General features: G+C 39.1%; 1 protein-coding gene across 14 annotated transcripts in view; it reads right to left on the bottom strand.

Annotated features, from left to right (window-relative positions):
• Positions 1–16,919, bottom strand: part of mef2aa (myocyte enhancer factor 2aa) — a 221,331-nt gene that overhangs the window by 5,877 nt on the left and 198,535 nt on the right. For 12 of the 14 annotated variants that reach the window (XM_059639317.1, XM_048562659.2, XM_048562664.2 and 9 more), the window contains 4 exons: positions 13,291–13,475; positions 11,741–11,764; positions 9,349–9,463; positions 5,305–5,431 (listed from right to left, as the gene is read on the bottom strand). In XM_059639317.1, coding sequence (XP_059495300.1) covers positions 5,305–5,431; positions 9,349–9,463; positions 11,741–11,764; positions 13,291–13,475 — 451 coding nt within the window. The remainder of the gene's footprint in view (positions 1–5,304; positions 5,432–9,348; positions 9,464–11,740; positions 11,765–13,290; positions 13,476–16,919) is intronic. The other 2 variants (XM_048562662.2, XM_048562663.2) reach the window with 1 other exon arrangement.

A 16,919-nucleotide genomic window follows, 5' to 3' on the forward strand; every position in this document is an offset into this window, starting at 1 on the left:
CGAATGAAGGGGAGCTGAATCTTGAATGATCCCTTGCAGACTAGTTCTGAATATTGTCATTATATTAAACAGGGAAAAAGTAGCAGTCACTGTGAATTGGTACAATGGCATGCTGCATCCAGAGTGGCCCTGTGCTGGGGGATTTCATTAGTCATGAATGTTCAAGCAGCACTGGCTAAAAGAACACTGGGGAGTGAGGAAAATAGCATTGCCTATTAATGCCTGCTGCAGGACTTTTCCAGAGTTGCATCAGTAAAATCTAAGGACACATTAGTTATTGACTGTATTTGAAGCGCAAAAATTTGGTCCGGGGGAAGATGATGGGATTAATTACCACAGGTACAGCTTGCTCCTTTGTACGTGCCAACAGGAAATTGTGTTCCACTTAGAGAAACCTCAGGAATATTGTCCCTTCAAGCCTCTATGCTAAGTCAGATGATCTTCCCTCAGTTTCTCTTTCTGAAGCAGAACATCAGTGCATCATTCTTTGGCAACCTCAAAATTGCTAAAGTCTATCAGTTTAATTCTGATGCAAGTAAGGTGCAATTATTAAAGAAGAACTACAATGTCATGAAACCAAGACTCTTGTGTTTCAGATAATAACCCACACCATAACAGCTTTGCTCTCAAAACATTCATAAGTTGGGTTAGAACTGGTCCATGTCATGAAATGGAGGGTAAGTAGTATAGCTTGTGTCCAAGGCCTCTATACAGGCACTTCATCCCTGACAGGAAGGAAATGCATCAGTTGTAAATGTTTGTAAGAGCCTGTAAGGTCAATAATGACACGTGCATTAAACACATCCCGATATGATGATCTCACAAGGACTAGGTGAGGGATACTCTCAGTAACAATGTCCACCATTCTAATGTAAAGAGTACCTAGTTGCTTTGCTATCATGCAATAAAATACAATCTTGTTTAAAGCAAGAGCTTCTCATCATGAGGCGATCAGGCAGTTTCTCTCAAACACACCAGACCAAGCTGGTCCTTCAGACTGCTATCAGGAGAAAGGATTATAGAAGAAAAACTTCTGGATGAATCTTCCACCATGATGAGCTGTAGTGGGAAATCATCTTACAACATTAACCAACCTTTAGAAGTTGGCAGCTCAAGGCTTCTCAACACATTTTCACCCTGGGCTTAGTAGTTTGCAACTTCAAAAACTTTGCTACGTATTATGACTATTCAGTAGAGGCAAGGATACTATAAAAGGTTTAACTGGATGAAAAGCTTTTCATTAAAAAAAAAAGGATGCATGGTGTAACATGAAGTCTGTTGCTGCAGCAGGCACATTTCCTTTCCTTCACTCCTTTATGGGATGTGGGCATCTCTGGCATGGCTGTATTTATTGCCCACTCCTAAGTGAATTTGCACTGAGTATATAACTAGTCTATTTCAAAGGACAGTTAAGAGTCAACTACATTGGTGTGGGTCTGAAGACACTCAAGGCCAAACCAGTTAAAGTAACAAATTTCCATGAAGAATATTAATAAATGCCCTGTGGTCACCATTACTGAGACTACTCTCCAACAGCCCTCTTTAATTGAATGTAAATTCCATCAGCTGACATGGTGGGATTTGAACCGGTGTCCTCATGATATTAGCGTCGGCCTCTGGATCACTAGTCTCGTAACGTTGCCATTCTGCCATCATCACCTCCTTACTCAAAGTGGTAGGATTATTTTGGTCAAGCAGTGATGTAACAAATGTAGCCTTTTGTGGGCAGGTTTGAGACTTTTTTTTATTCTGCCTACAAATAACACAAAGCAAAAAGCAACGTCTACAATCTTAAAGTCAGAAAGTACCTGTATTGGGTTTCCTTCAGGACTTCCCACTGGCACTTTTTCCAACATGAATATGTTGCAACAAACCAAAACATATTGTAACATCACAAGACATCTATTTTGTCCGAGCTCATACTCAAGTTCATCAAAAAGTAGAATTCATTATATTCTTCTCAGTTTCTTTATAATCCATGTGAGTGTAACACTCTATTGTTGGCTATCTTCACAGCTTGGGAGAAGGTTTCAGATTAAAACTATGCTAAAATGCAGCATTATGTCTTGAAGATTAGTTTTGATGTCAAGCATACAGGGAGATTTGTGACACTCACACAGCTCATCAGCCAAATTCCAGCTACCAAAATGCAACATTTAACTGTTCAGTGTCTTAACCGCATTTACTATAACTGTTGCTATTTTTGTTTGCATGAACGTAATCTCCAGTGTTCTGTCATCCTCACTGAAAATGTTGATTTTTTTCCAGTCTCCGCTCTGCCTGATGGTAAGGTCAGAAACGTAACCAGAGGGTAGCAGAAACGATTCCCAATAGTGTGATGCCCCATTAGCAGATCCAATGTTTCCAGTCACAAAAGGGCTGAGGCAATTGGCAATGCAAATCTCTGGATTTAAGCAAACGTCATGCAATTGGTAATTGTACAAATTGCTCATGTTGCTACCCAGCGAAACCCCAACAAACAAATAAAGCAGAAAGCCAAAGACATCAAATTCTAATTCAGGCCACATATTGGCTACAAGCTTATTTTGACTGCTTTGGTTTAGTTTTGGTTGCACTAACTGTTGTTGTCCAATTTCTTTGTTGATGATTTCATTATTTTAATCCATTGCTACACAGAAGATCAATCAGCCTATTCAAAAGCTCTGAATGGAATTCTGAAATGCTTAGCCCTTAAACATCATGTACACTAGCTTGTATGACTGAATCTTATATGCAATTTACTTGCATATTTTATTTACAGTGCATTTAACTAAATTAGCTCACAACACTTTATATAACCAATTTCCTTTCAATGACTATCATCATATTATCAAACATGGCAGGCATTCAAGGTCACACAATCATATGGTGAAAGCTGATCAGTTTACCAGGTAGTATTTATTTGGAAGGATTATTGACGAGGACAAGGGAGAATTCCCTGCCCTGAGAATATTTCGATAAAATCTCTCTGCTCATCTAAGGGGGCAGACAGTTGGGTTACTGGCTTCAAATCTAATTTGACGCAAAGTACTTTCAAAAATGCAATGTGCTTTCGTGTATAGCAATGAACTGTTTGTCTAGATTCTGCACTCAAGGCCTTGGATAGATTTAAGTTACAACTATCTGATCCAAAAGAATGGATGGCTTTAGAGCACACAATCTAAACCTGGAGAGTGTCTAGATCGTAAAATATCTTTGATCAAGTGTTATTCAATTATAACCACTTTTCAGGAGACACTAGGGCTTTCCACTCCATTTCTATTTGTTTTGATCTTGGAATGCACAGGCAAAGAGGACATTAAGACCTGAAGAAACGTATTATATGTCAGGGTTGCACAAAACATTAGTTGAAGTGGATACTCCCTTGTGGTTCTTCCTTCTAACAATTGAATCTGGAGGAAGATGAGGGCAATAAATATCCGGAGAACAGTCAAACCCATCAGTCAAAGATTAGTTACACCTGCATGTGGGTCTGTAGTGAGTGGAATATCAATATAGGATTGCAATACTTTTGTTAAACAAAAGAAATGCACACCAACTTTGTTCTATATCCAGAGATCCTGGAGGAAGCCAAGGGGGTCTCATCTTTCAACATGTACAGTGGATGTCAGCACATTGACTTATGCATTAGGACCATGTACTATGTGGTGTTGAGATCTCATTCATAATGAAAGCACTTGTCAACAAAGTTAAATCATCATTTAAGACAGCCTTATAGATTAAAAACAGGGCATTTAGCCAATTTCTTCTCTGAATTAGTTCCATGACAGATGCCAGAGAGCCAACGGTACCCTTAAGTAAGATCCCTTACTGCAGTGCCAGGCTTTTGGCTTTAAGATCATTTTCGTCAAGCAAAGAATTTTAGTTTCAGATTTTATTTAAGAATACTCCAAAAGAACTCAATGATGTTGCACCTCTAATCTCTGGATCAAATTAACAAAGTAATCCAAAGACATAATGGCAGGCAAGCTGCGAATGAGCAACAGTGGTATACAGCCTGTGTCCCTTATAGTGAAACTAAGAGTACAGGTGGGGAGCTTTGTTGGTATGAGCAATCTGGAAGAAAACCCATCATTTGTCAGGTCACCATTGATAAGAATGGAGAAGGACAAATGGAGGCATTTTGTTATGAAGGCAGCACTTTACATGTTTTAATGCTGTGTTAAAATTGATGCACTGACTAAAACTGGAGCAGAACGTTCCGAAACGGGGGCTGGGAAGCTCATACTAGACATCTGCTGAGACTGATGCCTATGAGACCTGGCTGTTATAAGAAAAGAAATTCAAATTAAAGCCTGTTGAAATCAACTGCATTGTCTGTTTGTTTCTTCTTTTAGTCTAGTCAATTGTATTTGCTATTCACAAGGCAGTCTCCATTATATTGGCAAGACGACCACAGACCAGGTCATCACTTTGCAAAACTCCACGTTCTATGTTCTATCTGTAGCAATGATCCTGACACACTGCTCGACATTTCAACAAGCCACCTTGCTTCTATAACCTCAATGTAAGCCAGAGGAATAGCACCTCCTTATCCACGTATGTACTTTAGATCTTTCAGGACTCTACATTGAGTTCAACATCAGGGTTTTATTTCTGTCCTAGATATTAATTATCCATTCCCTACCCCATGGTTCAACTGTCTTGTTGGCTTTGCTCTCCGCAAAGTGGACCCATTTTCTCCTTTTCACACCTCTCCCTCTCCTTCACCACCATTAGTATGCCCTTTGTGCTGAGGTTGGAAAGTTTAAAGAGAATTTCAGTGACTTTGCTTACTATTGGGAAACAATTGCTAAGAAGGTTGAAGATCTTCTTTAAAACTAGATTTAATGTAATTCCTATTTTGGAAAACATGGGTTAATGAAGACTCACCAAATACAGGAATTAAAAACAGTGATTTTTTTTTAAATGCATAGACTCAGTGTCTATAGTCTTTAGGACTCTTGCAGCATCAAAGCTGAGCTCAATCATGTCCTCATCCTTTATCCTACTTGGTGTTGAAGCCAAGAGTTACTGGCTGAGATCCAGCAACAAGAACCCTGGCTGTTTCTCCACATCTGTACGCCAGGTACAAAGGCTGCTTGGAAAGCTGCCAGTCCTTCTTAGTTAAGATCAGCTAACTCATCATGGACTAGGAATCAAAACCTGGGACCATCTGGATCTGCATTGCCTAATGTTACATAGCACTTAGCCAAAGATCACAGACATACCAATAACAATAGTTTTAAATTTTTTTTGATTTACAAAGTTATCTGCAATATGAACAAGGAATCCATCAAGCTATACTAGCAAGGTCTGACTTACATTAGTGAGCTGAGCGTAGCTGGTCCAAGATGATGTTGCTGCCAAGCAGACACTGGCCCTAATGACAATGTCCCTGGTGAGCTGAATCCTGATAGTGTCGACAAGTCAGCGCTGGTTAGTGAATAATCTGCAAACGAAAGGGAAGGGAAAAAAATCATTTTGTTACTTTTGGTTCTACGTGAATATGTATCTTTTAGTAGCAACTACTCCAGTCAGTACTGAAAGGCAGAAGCTTAATTTCATTTCTTGTTCCTTATGAAGAGTTATCCCGCAATATGACTGTGCATTAAATAATTTCATCAATTGTTAATTAACAGAAGTGATTTGAAAAGGCCAGTTCTGCTGTTTGGGAGATGTAAAAACTACAAACAATGCAGTCAAATTTCCAAGATCTAGTCTTGTGTTTATATACACAATGAATAATTTGATTCATTCACAACTTTATTTCACTAGATTTGGGCCAAAATTGAATCTGGTTTTTGTTGTTACACATCACGTAACTAAGAAGAATTGAGCTTTGTGAAATAAAATGAAAGAAAAGTAATAACCAAATTTTATGAATACTGATTTTAGGAAAACATGCTTGCTTTGAATGCTTTAGATGCAATAAGGTTTCCACACTGTTAGCTCCATACATGCTCCCACAATGTTATTATCATAAACACACTCACAATGTGAGGAATAAGAGAATGGTCAAAGAAAGAGTAGGGCTGATCTGGGATAGCATAGGGAACTTGTGTGTGGAGCCTGAGGGGGTAGGGGAAGCCCTAAATGAGTTTTTTGCTTCTGTCTTTACAAAAGAAACGAACTTTGTAGTGAATGAAACCTTTGAAGAGCAGTTGTGCATGCTGGAATGGATAGAGATAGAGGAAGCTGATGTGCTGAAAACTTTGTCAAACATTAAGATTGACAAGTCGCCAGGCCCGGACCAGATTTGTCTTCGGCTGCTTTGGGAAACGAGAAATGCAATTGCTTCGCCACTTGCGAAGATCTTTGCATCCTCGCTCTCCACTGGAGTCGTAACTGAGGACTGGAGAGAGGCAAATGTAATTGCTCTCTTCAAGAAAGGAAATAGGGAAATCCCCGGCAATTACAGACCAGTAAGTCTCACGTCTGTCGTCTGCAAGGTGTTAGAAAGGATTCTGAGGGATAGGATTTATGACCATCTGGAAGAGCATGGCTTGATTAAATGCAGTCAACACGGCTTTGAGAGGGGCAGGTCATGCCTCATTAACCTTATCGAGTTCTTTGAGGACGTGACTAGAAAAGTTGATGAGGGTCGAGCTGTGGATGTGGTGTATATGGACTTCAGAAAGGCATTTGATAAGGTTCCCCATGGTAGGCTCATTCAGAAGGTCAGGAGGAATGGGATACAGGGGAACTTAGCTGTCTGGATACAGAATTGGCTGGCCAACAGAAGACAGCGAGTGGTAGTAGAAGGAAAATATTCTGCCTGGAAGTCAGTGGTGAGTGGCGTTCCACAGGGCTCTGTCCTTAGGCCTCTACTGTTTGTAATTTTTATTAATGACTTGGATGAGGGGATTGAAGGATGGGTCAGCAAGTTTGCAGATGACACAAAGTTTGGAGGTGTCGTTGACAGTATAAAGGGCTGTTGTAGGCTGCAGCGGGACATTGACAGGATGCAGAGATGGGCTGAGAGGTGGCAGATGGAGTTCAAACTGGATAAATGCGAGGTGATGCATTTTGGAAGGTCGAATTTGAAAGCTGAGTACAGGATTAAGGATAGGATTCTTGGCAGCGTGGAGGAACAGAGGGATCTTGGTGTGCAGATACATAGATCCCTTAAAATGGCCACCCAAGTGGACAGGGTTGTTAAGAAAACATATGGTGTTTTGGCTTTCATTAGCAGGGGGATTGAGTTTAAGAGTCGTGAGATCTTGTTGCAGCTCTATAAAACTTTGGTTAGACCGCACTTGGAATACTGCGTCCAGTTCTGGTCGCCCTATTATAGGAAAGATGTGGATGCTTTGGAGAGGGTTCAGAGGAGGTTTACCAGGATGCTGCCCGGACTGGAGGGCTTATCTTATGAAGAGAGGTTGACTGAGCTTGGACCTTTTTCATTGGAGAAAAGGAGGAGGAGAGGGGACCTAATTGAGGTATACAAGATAATGAGAGGCATAGATAGAGTTGATAGCCAGAGACTATTTCCAAGGGCAGAAATGGCTAACACGAGGGGTCATAGTTTTAAGCTGGTTGGTGGAAAGTATAGAGGGGATGTCAGAGGCGGGTTCTTTACACAGAGTTGTGAGAGCATGGAATGCGTTGCCAGTTGTGGAAGCAAGGTCATTGGTGACATTTAAGAGACTGCTGGACATGCATATGATCACAGAAATTTGAGGGTGCATACATGAGGATCAATGGTCGGCACAACATCGTGGGCTGAAGGGCCTGTTCTGTGCTGTACTGTTCTATGTTCTAATGCTCCTCTCTAAACAATCAGGAACTCAGTCACCTAAACAGATCCTCTAAAAGTTGGGTCTTGAACAGAAATAGTCAGGTTTAGGCATTAGTGCAAGGTGCAATCTTTGTATAGCAGCAGCAACTGGTGTTGGAAATGGTCAATCACTAAAAAATCAACCTACACTTAAATTGCCTACTAATTTTCACTAAACAAACAGCTGAGTGTTTAGGCCCAGGTGACTAGCCAAAGATAATGGAAGGTGAGAGGGGATTGTGCGGCATGGTCGGGAAGTAGTAAGTTGGCAGTGGGAGTCCCTTTTCAGTAGTCAACCCTTTCCCAACTCAGATTACTTTATATGAACACAAAGATCATAGTGCAGCCTTTTGACAAATCATGTAGCTTTTATTAATTTCCTGAAGTCCCAGTAAGTTGTGGTAGGCTCAGGATAAGGCGTGTGAACCGAGTTATTAATGAGCCTAACTGGAATAAGGCCAGCAGTAGCCCGGAATCCCAACTCAGCCCTTCCCACATGGCCTCTCCTGTGATTTAGTGGGCCCAGTCACTATATTTCTAGCCACAACAGACTTCATTAATTCCAGCCCAATGTCTAATCAGTAGAATGCTAAACTCACAGGTATCCTCATTTAAACATCACGCTGGTTTACATTGTAGTAATTAACAATGAACACTAAAATATTACACCAAAACAAGACTTTAAACAGGTAAGTCTCATGTCTGATTGTTCAACCACATAGAAGTGCAGTACTACTGTTGTTCGGTAATAAGATGGATCTCAATAATTAGTGCAAATGTTCCAGCCTATCTTCACACATTTTAGTTTTACAGGACTTGAGTCTCTTGCGTCTTTTAATTTGTTTTGACAATGTCAACATCATGGCCTTAGAAAATTCTTCCTAAAGCTCCACAGCCTGTAACATGCCAATTAAAGGTCAATAGAGAATTTTTTTTTGGAAACAACTAATACCTCATTAAAAAAAGAATTTTAAAGAGTATTTAAACAAAATTAGAGGACAGAATTTGAAAATGGCCATCCTTTTCCAGATATTACTGTCCATTAATTAAGCAACTTAGCAAAAGAGAAAATTAATGTTGGACTTTTTCTGACCTGGAAGCAGAAATTTTCAAGCAGTTAGAACTAATTTTTATTCAGCTGGTGCAATTTATATGGAGTACTGAGTATCTGGATTCATCCATTCATTCAGACCATCATTCCTCAAGAGATCAACAACATACATCAACAACATCAACAACTATAACATTTCAATGATATTTGAACTTAATCTGAAAAAAAATAATTTGAACATCTATTTCTTATCACTAGAAGATTATAAGAAAGATTGCCTACAATTATTTCACTAGAAAGAGCAGATCCCAAATCAAAACATTGACATGTTCTCAGGTTGATTCTATCAGAACCTGTAATGCTCAGACCTTACAGCCATATCACCAAAACCTTCCGTTCCTATATCTAGACTGAGTCGAAAATTCAAGCAATGTCACTTCTGTTAATATTTATATTTGAGAAAGGAAGAAACTAATTTCTTTTTAAACTGTACTTCAGTGCAGACAATAATGAATAAGAATGAATTTTGTTGGATTACCCGTGTTGTAAGTGGAGTACAACAGACCATGTGGTGGTAGACTTGGAGTAGTAACAGACACTACTGGAGTTGCAAGAGCCTGTGTTGACTGTGAACTGCTTATCCTCTGTACATTCTATAAATAAAAAAAAAAATTATTTAACCCGAGCATATGCCACTGAAGCACTTTCACATAAGATAGACTTTTCCATGTGCAAAGCTGCGCAAGAATTATTGGAAATGTAAATGTATTTTTGTTTCCTTCATTAAAAAAGCTGTTTCTGATCTACAGTTCATTAACCCACATTAAGTCACAGGATGAAGTGGCTCACCAAAAAAGCAAGAAACCAGATTTGCATATTGAAGTTGCTTTCACGACTGTACGCCTCTGAGGATTAATAATAAATGGAAATGCTGGGTTGGGGATTGGTCAGAGCACAAATCTCGTAACATTACATCTTATTTTGGGCAATTAAGTTAAAAATCACACGTAAGAGGGAACTAAATGTTTTAATGCTTTCTCTGCATCTCATTTATTTGACTTGTAATATAGAAGAATTAAAAGATATGCTCCAATTCTTATCAGAACCAAAATAGGCTGGGTATTTAATTTCAGAACAGAAAGCTGCTAGAATTGGAGCCCATCACTGAAGCTCAACTTGCCACTGTCAGTAGTTTTGCCAATTCTCCACCAGGTGTACTGGTATGCAGAGCAAAGTTCGAGGGAGAGGAAATCTTTCCTCATGAGGATTATAGTCAATTGCTGAGCATCTTTGAAAGCATCCCATACCAGGCTTCTGTCAAATTGACAGTGCTACTACTAGGGCAATGCTTCTCATGGATGACATTTGAAGCAGGGGAAAAACACAAGTCCACAAGGAGAGCCAGATCTTAGTTTTTGATCTGTGCAGGTTCTTTGCAGGACTGATACAGTCAAATGGGTGGGTTCCTTCTTTCTCATAATCTTCAATATTGGGTCTACTTTAATTTTTCATTAACATTTCACAAGTAGGTTCTATGCGCATACTGGCATGGAATGCTGCAAAATATAACTGAAGTCATTTAGAGTCCTGGAAAGAACACTGTATTTCAATATTCCATTGGGAGTTGCAGCCATCATGAAGAAGCAGCACTACAATGCTAAATAACATGCAGTCAGATGCTTTAGCTGCTTGAAAAGTTTAAGCAGCAAATACAAGATCCAAAAGCCAGTCTGTGCTGAGTTGACTGGACTCTGTCTGGACAGTAGTGCTATTATCATTAGCCTCAAATTTCTGCTGGTTGCTGCTGCGTGACCCAAGTTATCAAGACTTACACAGGAACAATGGTCTATGCAGCCAAAGTAACAAAATGGAGAAGAGGAAGTGGGAGGATGGAAGATGGTCTACCCAGATTAAAAGGTTAAAAGGCAACTTAAAACAATAATAAGTGGTCAAAAAGCCATAATACAGTTAAACATTGTTCCTACAAAAGATGTTAAAAAAATATAAATTCTAACACAAAAATGATAGTTATCACTAAACAAATTCTTCTGTTGTAGTTGTTAGCTCAGTAGATTGCTAAATCGTGTATTTATAGATTGAAAATCACAAACAACCCAAAAGGATGAGGGAAAAAAAAATTATGAAATATCTTGCATGTTCAAAATACCAAATCCATTTAAACTTATAGGCTCATTGATAATCCTTCATGAAAAGGAAAGTAAAAGCTTCCACAGATCTTAAAACTACTGACAATTTTAGAACCTAGTACTGACTAGTATGTACAACTGTACTTAGCAGATATACAGAGTTATTAAATGGTGATAATACTTGATCATATTGAGGAACAAATCCAGTACTTTTAATGGAATCCAAAGGAATTTAATTTTTCAAATCAAAATACATTAACAGGACTTGAGCAATACAGCCTTGCAACTCAATACTGGACATATACGAATGAGCTAGAAGGGTCTCAATAACTCAAAACAAAGCAAGATGCACTATTAAATGTGGACAAGAGGAAAATCATCCTGTATACTTACATTCTGACAGGTTAACGAAAGCTACTTATGCACTGGGAAATGAGTAGAATAGGTGTTTTTTGCTGTTAATGAAGGTGCTCTTACATGCTTTGAGTTCTGTTAACACCCAAGAGCTAAACAGTAATCAGAGGTATAGTTTCAAAAATGTGAGGTTTAAAATTAGCAGCTACTTCAAAAGTAGGGATTCAAATATTTTCTTTATGTGAGGGAATAACGCACTGACTTTCCACACAATAAACACAGAAATAAAAAGGACTTTTCACTTCAAACACAAAGCCATGCAATGATATGGTTGATAATACTATATCTTACAAAAATTAGTACTAGTTCAAAACTATTTCAAGACCGAGTATAATCACACACATTTCTCCAAGGAGCAATCAGACTTACCATATCCAATTCATCCTCCTCTGACTGCAGAAAGCAGATATAAAAACAAGCATACTGTGTTATTGGGAATGATAACCCTGTCACTAGTCACATAAAACAAAGAACTGTGGATGCTGGGAATCTGAAAAAATCTGAAATTCATGACACTGGGCTTGAAATGTTAACTCTGTTTTTCTCCGCAGATGCTGCCAGATCTGCTGAGTTTCTCCAGCAATTCCTGTCTTTGTTATTTGATTTGATTTCTTTGTTAAATGGATCAATGGTTACATTGAAATGGAAGTGCAGCATTGATGTTTGGTGAATATTTTATATTTTCCTGGAACAGACACTCACTTCCTGTATTCCTTTACATCTTTCCCAATGTAGTCAGTTAATTTTCTCCATGAGATTCTCCTCCCTTAATTATAATACCTGGGGTGTTCCATCCACAGTTCCCTCCTATTCACACTTTATAAGTTGTCCCTCAAACATTTTCAATCAATAACGTCAGCATCAACAAGTACATCAATGGCACCAACTCTGACTTTCTGTTTCACCCTAAATTTGATGATGGTTATTCTATAATCTGGTCAAAGTCAAGTCCTACACAAACCAACGCATTGCAATAGTTCAACTTTAAGGAAGTGTGTACAGTAAAATGTTAATTGAACACATACATGAGGACCTGTGTCTTAATAATACCAGATCAAGACAGAACCAGGAACAGACTATGGAGTATCTCAGACAGGCTCTCTTCTGTCCATAGTTACGTTCAATAAAACATGTTCACATTCATTCACCCGAATGCAGATCTGCTCTCACTACACAGCATGTGCTGTTGCTCACTTTCTGCTATTTTCCCCAGACTGTAATTCTGCGTCCCAATAAGGCATTTGTTTTCAATGAATCTGTATGTGTACTTTTGTGCTCCCATCAACCCACACATTGAGAATGTTGCCAAGGCGGCTTACCTCCAGCTCCTGAACCTTGCATGATCACGTCCTGCCGTACCACTGTTACTGACTGCTGTTCCAAGTTCAATCTCAGACTAATGCCAACCACAAGACAAGATCAACTCTTTCAGGAGATCTTGCATTACCATCTCTCAAGGACTCATTCCTCTAATCTACTCATGAAATCTCTTTCACACGCATCCAGCATCCAATGTCAGCTCATGGGTCTGCTTTTACCCAGCTTCACCATCCTGTCCCTTCAACCCTGGCCTCTACTCAATTCTTCATAATCCTGTGTCCTTGGGCATTATTTTGACCACCTTTCCTAGGTACAGCACAGTCAAACTCCCAAAGAATTGCCTCAGGGTGTTTTGTTTCATGGAAGACACAATGGAGATGTAAGCTGATGTGCTAATAATAAGGGTGATCACAATGTTTTGCTGCATAACATCTTGTATATTCTATGGAATGACTTCTGAATAAATCTCACAAACCTTGTACCCAGAGAACTGTGTTCTCTGAGGCATTCTGCTTATAATTTCCAAAGTAGCGGAATAAACTGGAGTCACACAACTACTGATGATTACAATAACTCAATTTGTTTTCTAATGGACTCACCAGAGGTGGCATCATTCCCTTGCTTGTTGGTGGTATGACGACGCGTAGGTCTGGCTTGCGATTATTCATTGCAACATTTCCACCAGGAGGGGGCGGTGACTTTGTGGGCATCACTTTTCCTAATCCACTCCCACCTGTGGAGCACAGCAGGCCAGGCGAAGCACGAGGGTTAACAAAACCATTTCCTGAAATGAATTTTGATAAAAAAATACATTCTTTCATTAACTTTTATTGCATTTGGGAGTTCTTATTGCTTAAATGTAATTATTTGTGGTCAAGAATTACCAGGCACATGGCATATGCTCGTTATGTTAGATCAGACTGACTGGGGCTCAAATATTGAATACATCAACGAGTGGATTTAGTGTTGCCATTGTTCCTAGCCAAGAAGGAGGTGATTGCACAATTCCCCTGTGAATCACATGTGGCGTCTGCATTGCTGTAAATGATTATTAACTTTGTCCATAATTATCCTCTGCTCCTGCATTTTGCTGCAGAATTCACACTGCTTTTAACCGGAGACATTGCTGCACTCTCTTCCTAAACAGATTGCAGTAAATAGACACTGCTTTTTAAATAGGCCAAAAATAGATTTTCCTTGCTGGAAAATCCATAGTTTGCAGTAAATCTTGCCAAAATTTCTGTTCTGCCTCCTGCCTGTTAACCGAGAAACAGCATCACACTCTCTCTAAATGTAATATTTTGACAAGAATTAAGAATCTAAACCAGCATGGATTCAACAGAAGTTGACAGGGATTTATTTTCCACTCGCTAGCAAGAGCGCAAACTTACTTTGCTACATTTTGGGACTTAACTGGACAATGAAGGTCTTCATGGGTGTGGGGAAGAGACGTGGAGATTGAGAGGGACAGCACACCTCAATCCCTCGTCAATCTCTGGATCAGGTACTGTGCTTTTGAATGACGGACCACCCCAAAAGAGCTTGCGATTAACATCCACAAGCACATACCCATCATACTTAACACATGATGGCAAACGCCCAACCATTGCTGCGTTAAAACCAGTCTTAAATGGGCATTAATTGCCCACTTTAAATGGTCCAATTTGCTGCAGGTAGGAGGGCTGTCCATTGAACATCTAGCCATGGCTGGTGAAGAGATGGTATCAGGGTCCCACGTGCTTGATTAAAATGTACACCCCTACAGACGGCATTAAATGCTACCCAAGGTTTTTGACTGTGATTTTACATCGGAAACCTCTTACAAGGTTTTCTGCATTTGATGGCTTCAAACGAATTGGGCCATTCCTTTGAAGCTCAACTAATGAATTCAATAAATCAAAAACGGATCTTTTCTGATTACATCTGGATGCCAGCCATCTCTCAGAAAATAGCTGGCCTCCCTAGAACTGGTGTCCAACGATCTAGGCTAGACAGTGAGTTTTAAAGCAAACATCATCCTTGAACTTAATTAGAAGGTGCATTCTCTTGCAGGCAAGCTTTCTCTTAAAATTAGCAATAATTCTTTTTTTTTTAAGATGAAGCAGCAGCGTGGAAAATTTTAGTTTGCTCCTTAAAAATAGATATCTATTTCTGGATGTAATTTTACATCTCAGCTCTTCAGGGATGAAAAAGGTACAAATTAAAAGTTAAATGTTATTTCCACCTGTGCCACTTTCAATAGGACAACAGTTGGGTTAGAAAACTACCTCACAACATTCACTTCAAACAGATGACTGTACGAAATGTCGTTTTTTTTTTAAATCATTTATCTACAGCAGACGACTAGCCACTAAACGATACAGTGCTAGGTCAGGAATTCCAAAAACAAAATAATTGTTTAATAACCCTTTGGCAAATTACTACAATTAGGAGAATGCTGTGCCCCTCTGGTGTGAGTATAAGTGAAGAAGCCCTTCTTTATATAATTGACAGTTCTTTATAAAAAGAGATGCGTTAAGATTGCAATAGAATCCTTTAGTAATCCAAATATCCTTTGTTTATAGAAATCATTTCAGTACTGAGCAGTGCGTTACTGTTTCTAATTTACATTTAAAATACACTGGTTTACATTCAGCAACATAATACAAGAAGGTTACATTTGCAAAGAATGGTAAATGAGGAGGGACACTGAAATTAAAAGGCAGCCTAAAACTTGCCAAATGGGCTCAAAACAAGTGGTTTGAAATATTAATGCAGAAAAATACAACTTACTTCACCCAGAAAGGGAAAATGGGCAACAAATGTGTGTTGTGAATTATGCTGAAGAAATAAAGAATGTAAAGTTATGCACAACTTAAAACAGAAAGGGCAGGAAAAGCTCAGCAGGTCTAGCAGCAGTCGTGGAGCGAGTTAACTTTTTGAACCAAATACAACTCATAACCTTAATTCTCATTCTCTCCTCTCTGAAGCTGGCAGATCTGAACTTTTCCAGCAATTTCTGTTTTTATTTCAGATTTCGGGCATTTACAGTACTTTGACTACATAGTTCTTCAGCATTTGTTGAATGTCAAAGACCAACAGACTGTCGAAGCATATAACCAAAATAGTAAAGTACAAGCCCAAAGAGGTCAAGGCCAACTTCAAGAACAGAGCGCTAGTCAGGCCACACCTTTAGCACTATGGCCAGTCCTGGTTTCCAAGAAACATGGGCGATAATGTAAAAACAGCTGCAAAGTAAATGCTTGGTACTAAAGAGTTAAGTTACCAGGAAGGTCTGGAGAGAATTAAACTTTTCAATCTGGGTATGATCTTACCATGGTACATAAAAAAGCAAATGGATAATTTGCACAAGGTTAATTAGCAGCGTTAACTTAAAACCAAGAGTACACATAGGGCAAGGGGTACATACTTGAACTACTAAAAGATAATATGCTATCAGTACATTCTTCATTATCTACTGAAAAAGTATTTACAGCACAATGACTACACATTTGGCTCCAGTGACCCACGGAACAGCAGTGATCCAAAACTTCTAGAACCTTCTTGATCAAACCCCATCAACATATCCAATTTCTTTCTTCCTCTAATCCTTTGCTAGCTTTCAATGGGTATTCATTTCAACAGCTCCCTAGAGTCGGGAGTTCCACACTCTAACCATGGATTGGTTGAAAACATTTCTCCTGAACTCCATTTTGGATTTATGAATTATCTTTTATTTATGGCCAAGTTTTGCTCTTGGCCACAAGTGGAAACACTTTCTCTGCAACTACACTATCAAACCCCATCATAACTGGCCTCGATCAGGTCCTTCTTCAAATCTTCACTTTTCTAGAGAAAAGAGCCCTTGCCTAATAAATATTACTGTGCAGTTCAGGTGATCTAGCCTTAGTACAGACATATAGATGCCCTGGTGCAGGCAAAAATCCCAGAACTAAGAGGGACTGAATGTGATTAGGAACTGTGATTGTCTTGTGAATTCTCTCTGTTCTCCGAATAAAGATCTAACTATGGCTATACAACAGCGCTTTAAAGACGAGTATGAGCTTCCTTAAAAATATTCAATTTATCCACGAACGATGAACAGTCAACTGTCAAGGTAATTAGACACTTGTTTGGAAGAAATGAACTACTGAACAAATGCAGCTTTGGTCAATTATAAATTGCCTTTTTTCCCTGCTGGAATACAACACTAGGTAGATATTTCATTATTCAGTTTTCTTTTGGAGAT

Source organism: Stegostoma tigrinum, chromosome 33, assembly GCF_030684315.1.
Source record: "Stegostoma tigrinum isolate sSteTig4 chromosome 33, sSteTig4.hap1, whole genome shotgun sequence".
NCBI lineage: Eukaryota > Metazoa > Chordata > Chondrichthyes > Orectolobiformes > Stegostomatidae > Stegostoma > Stegostoma tigrinum.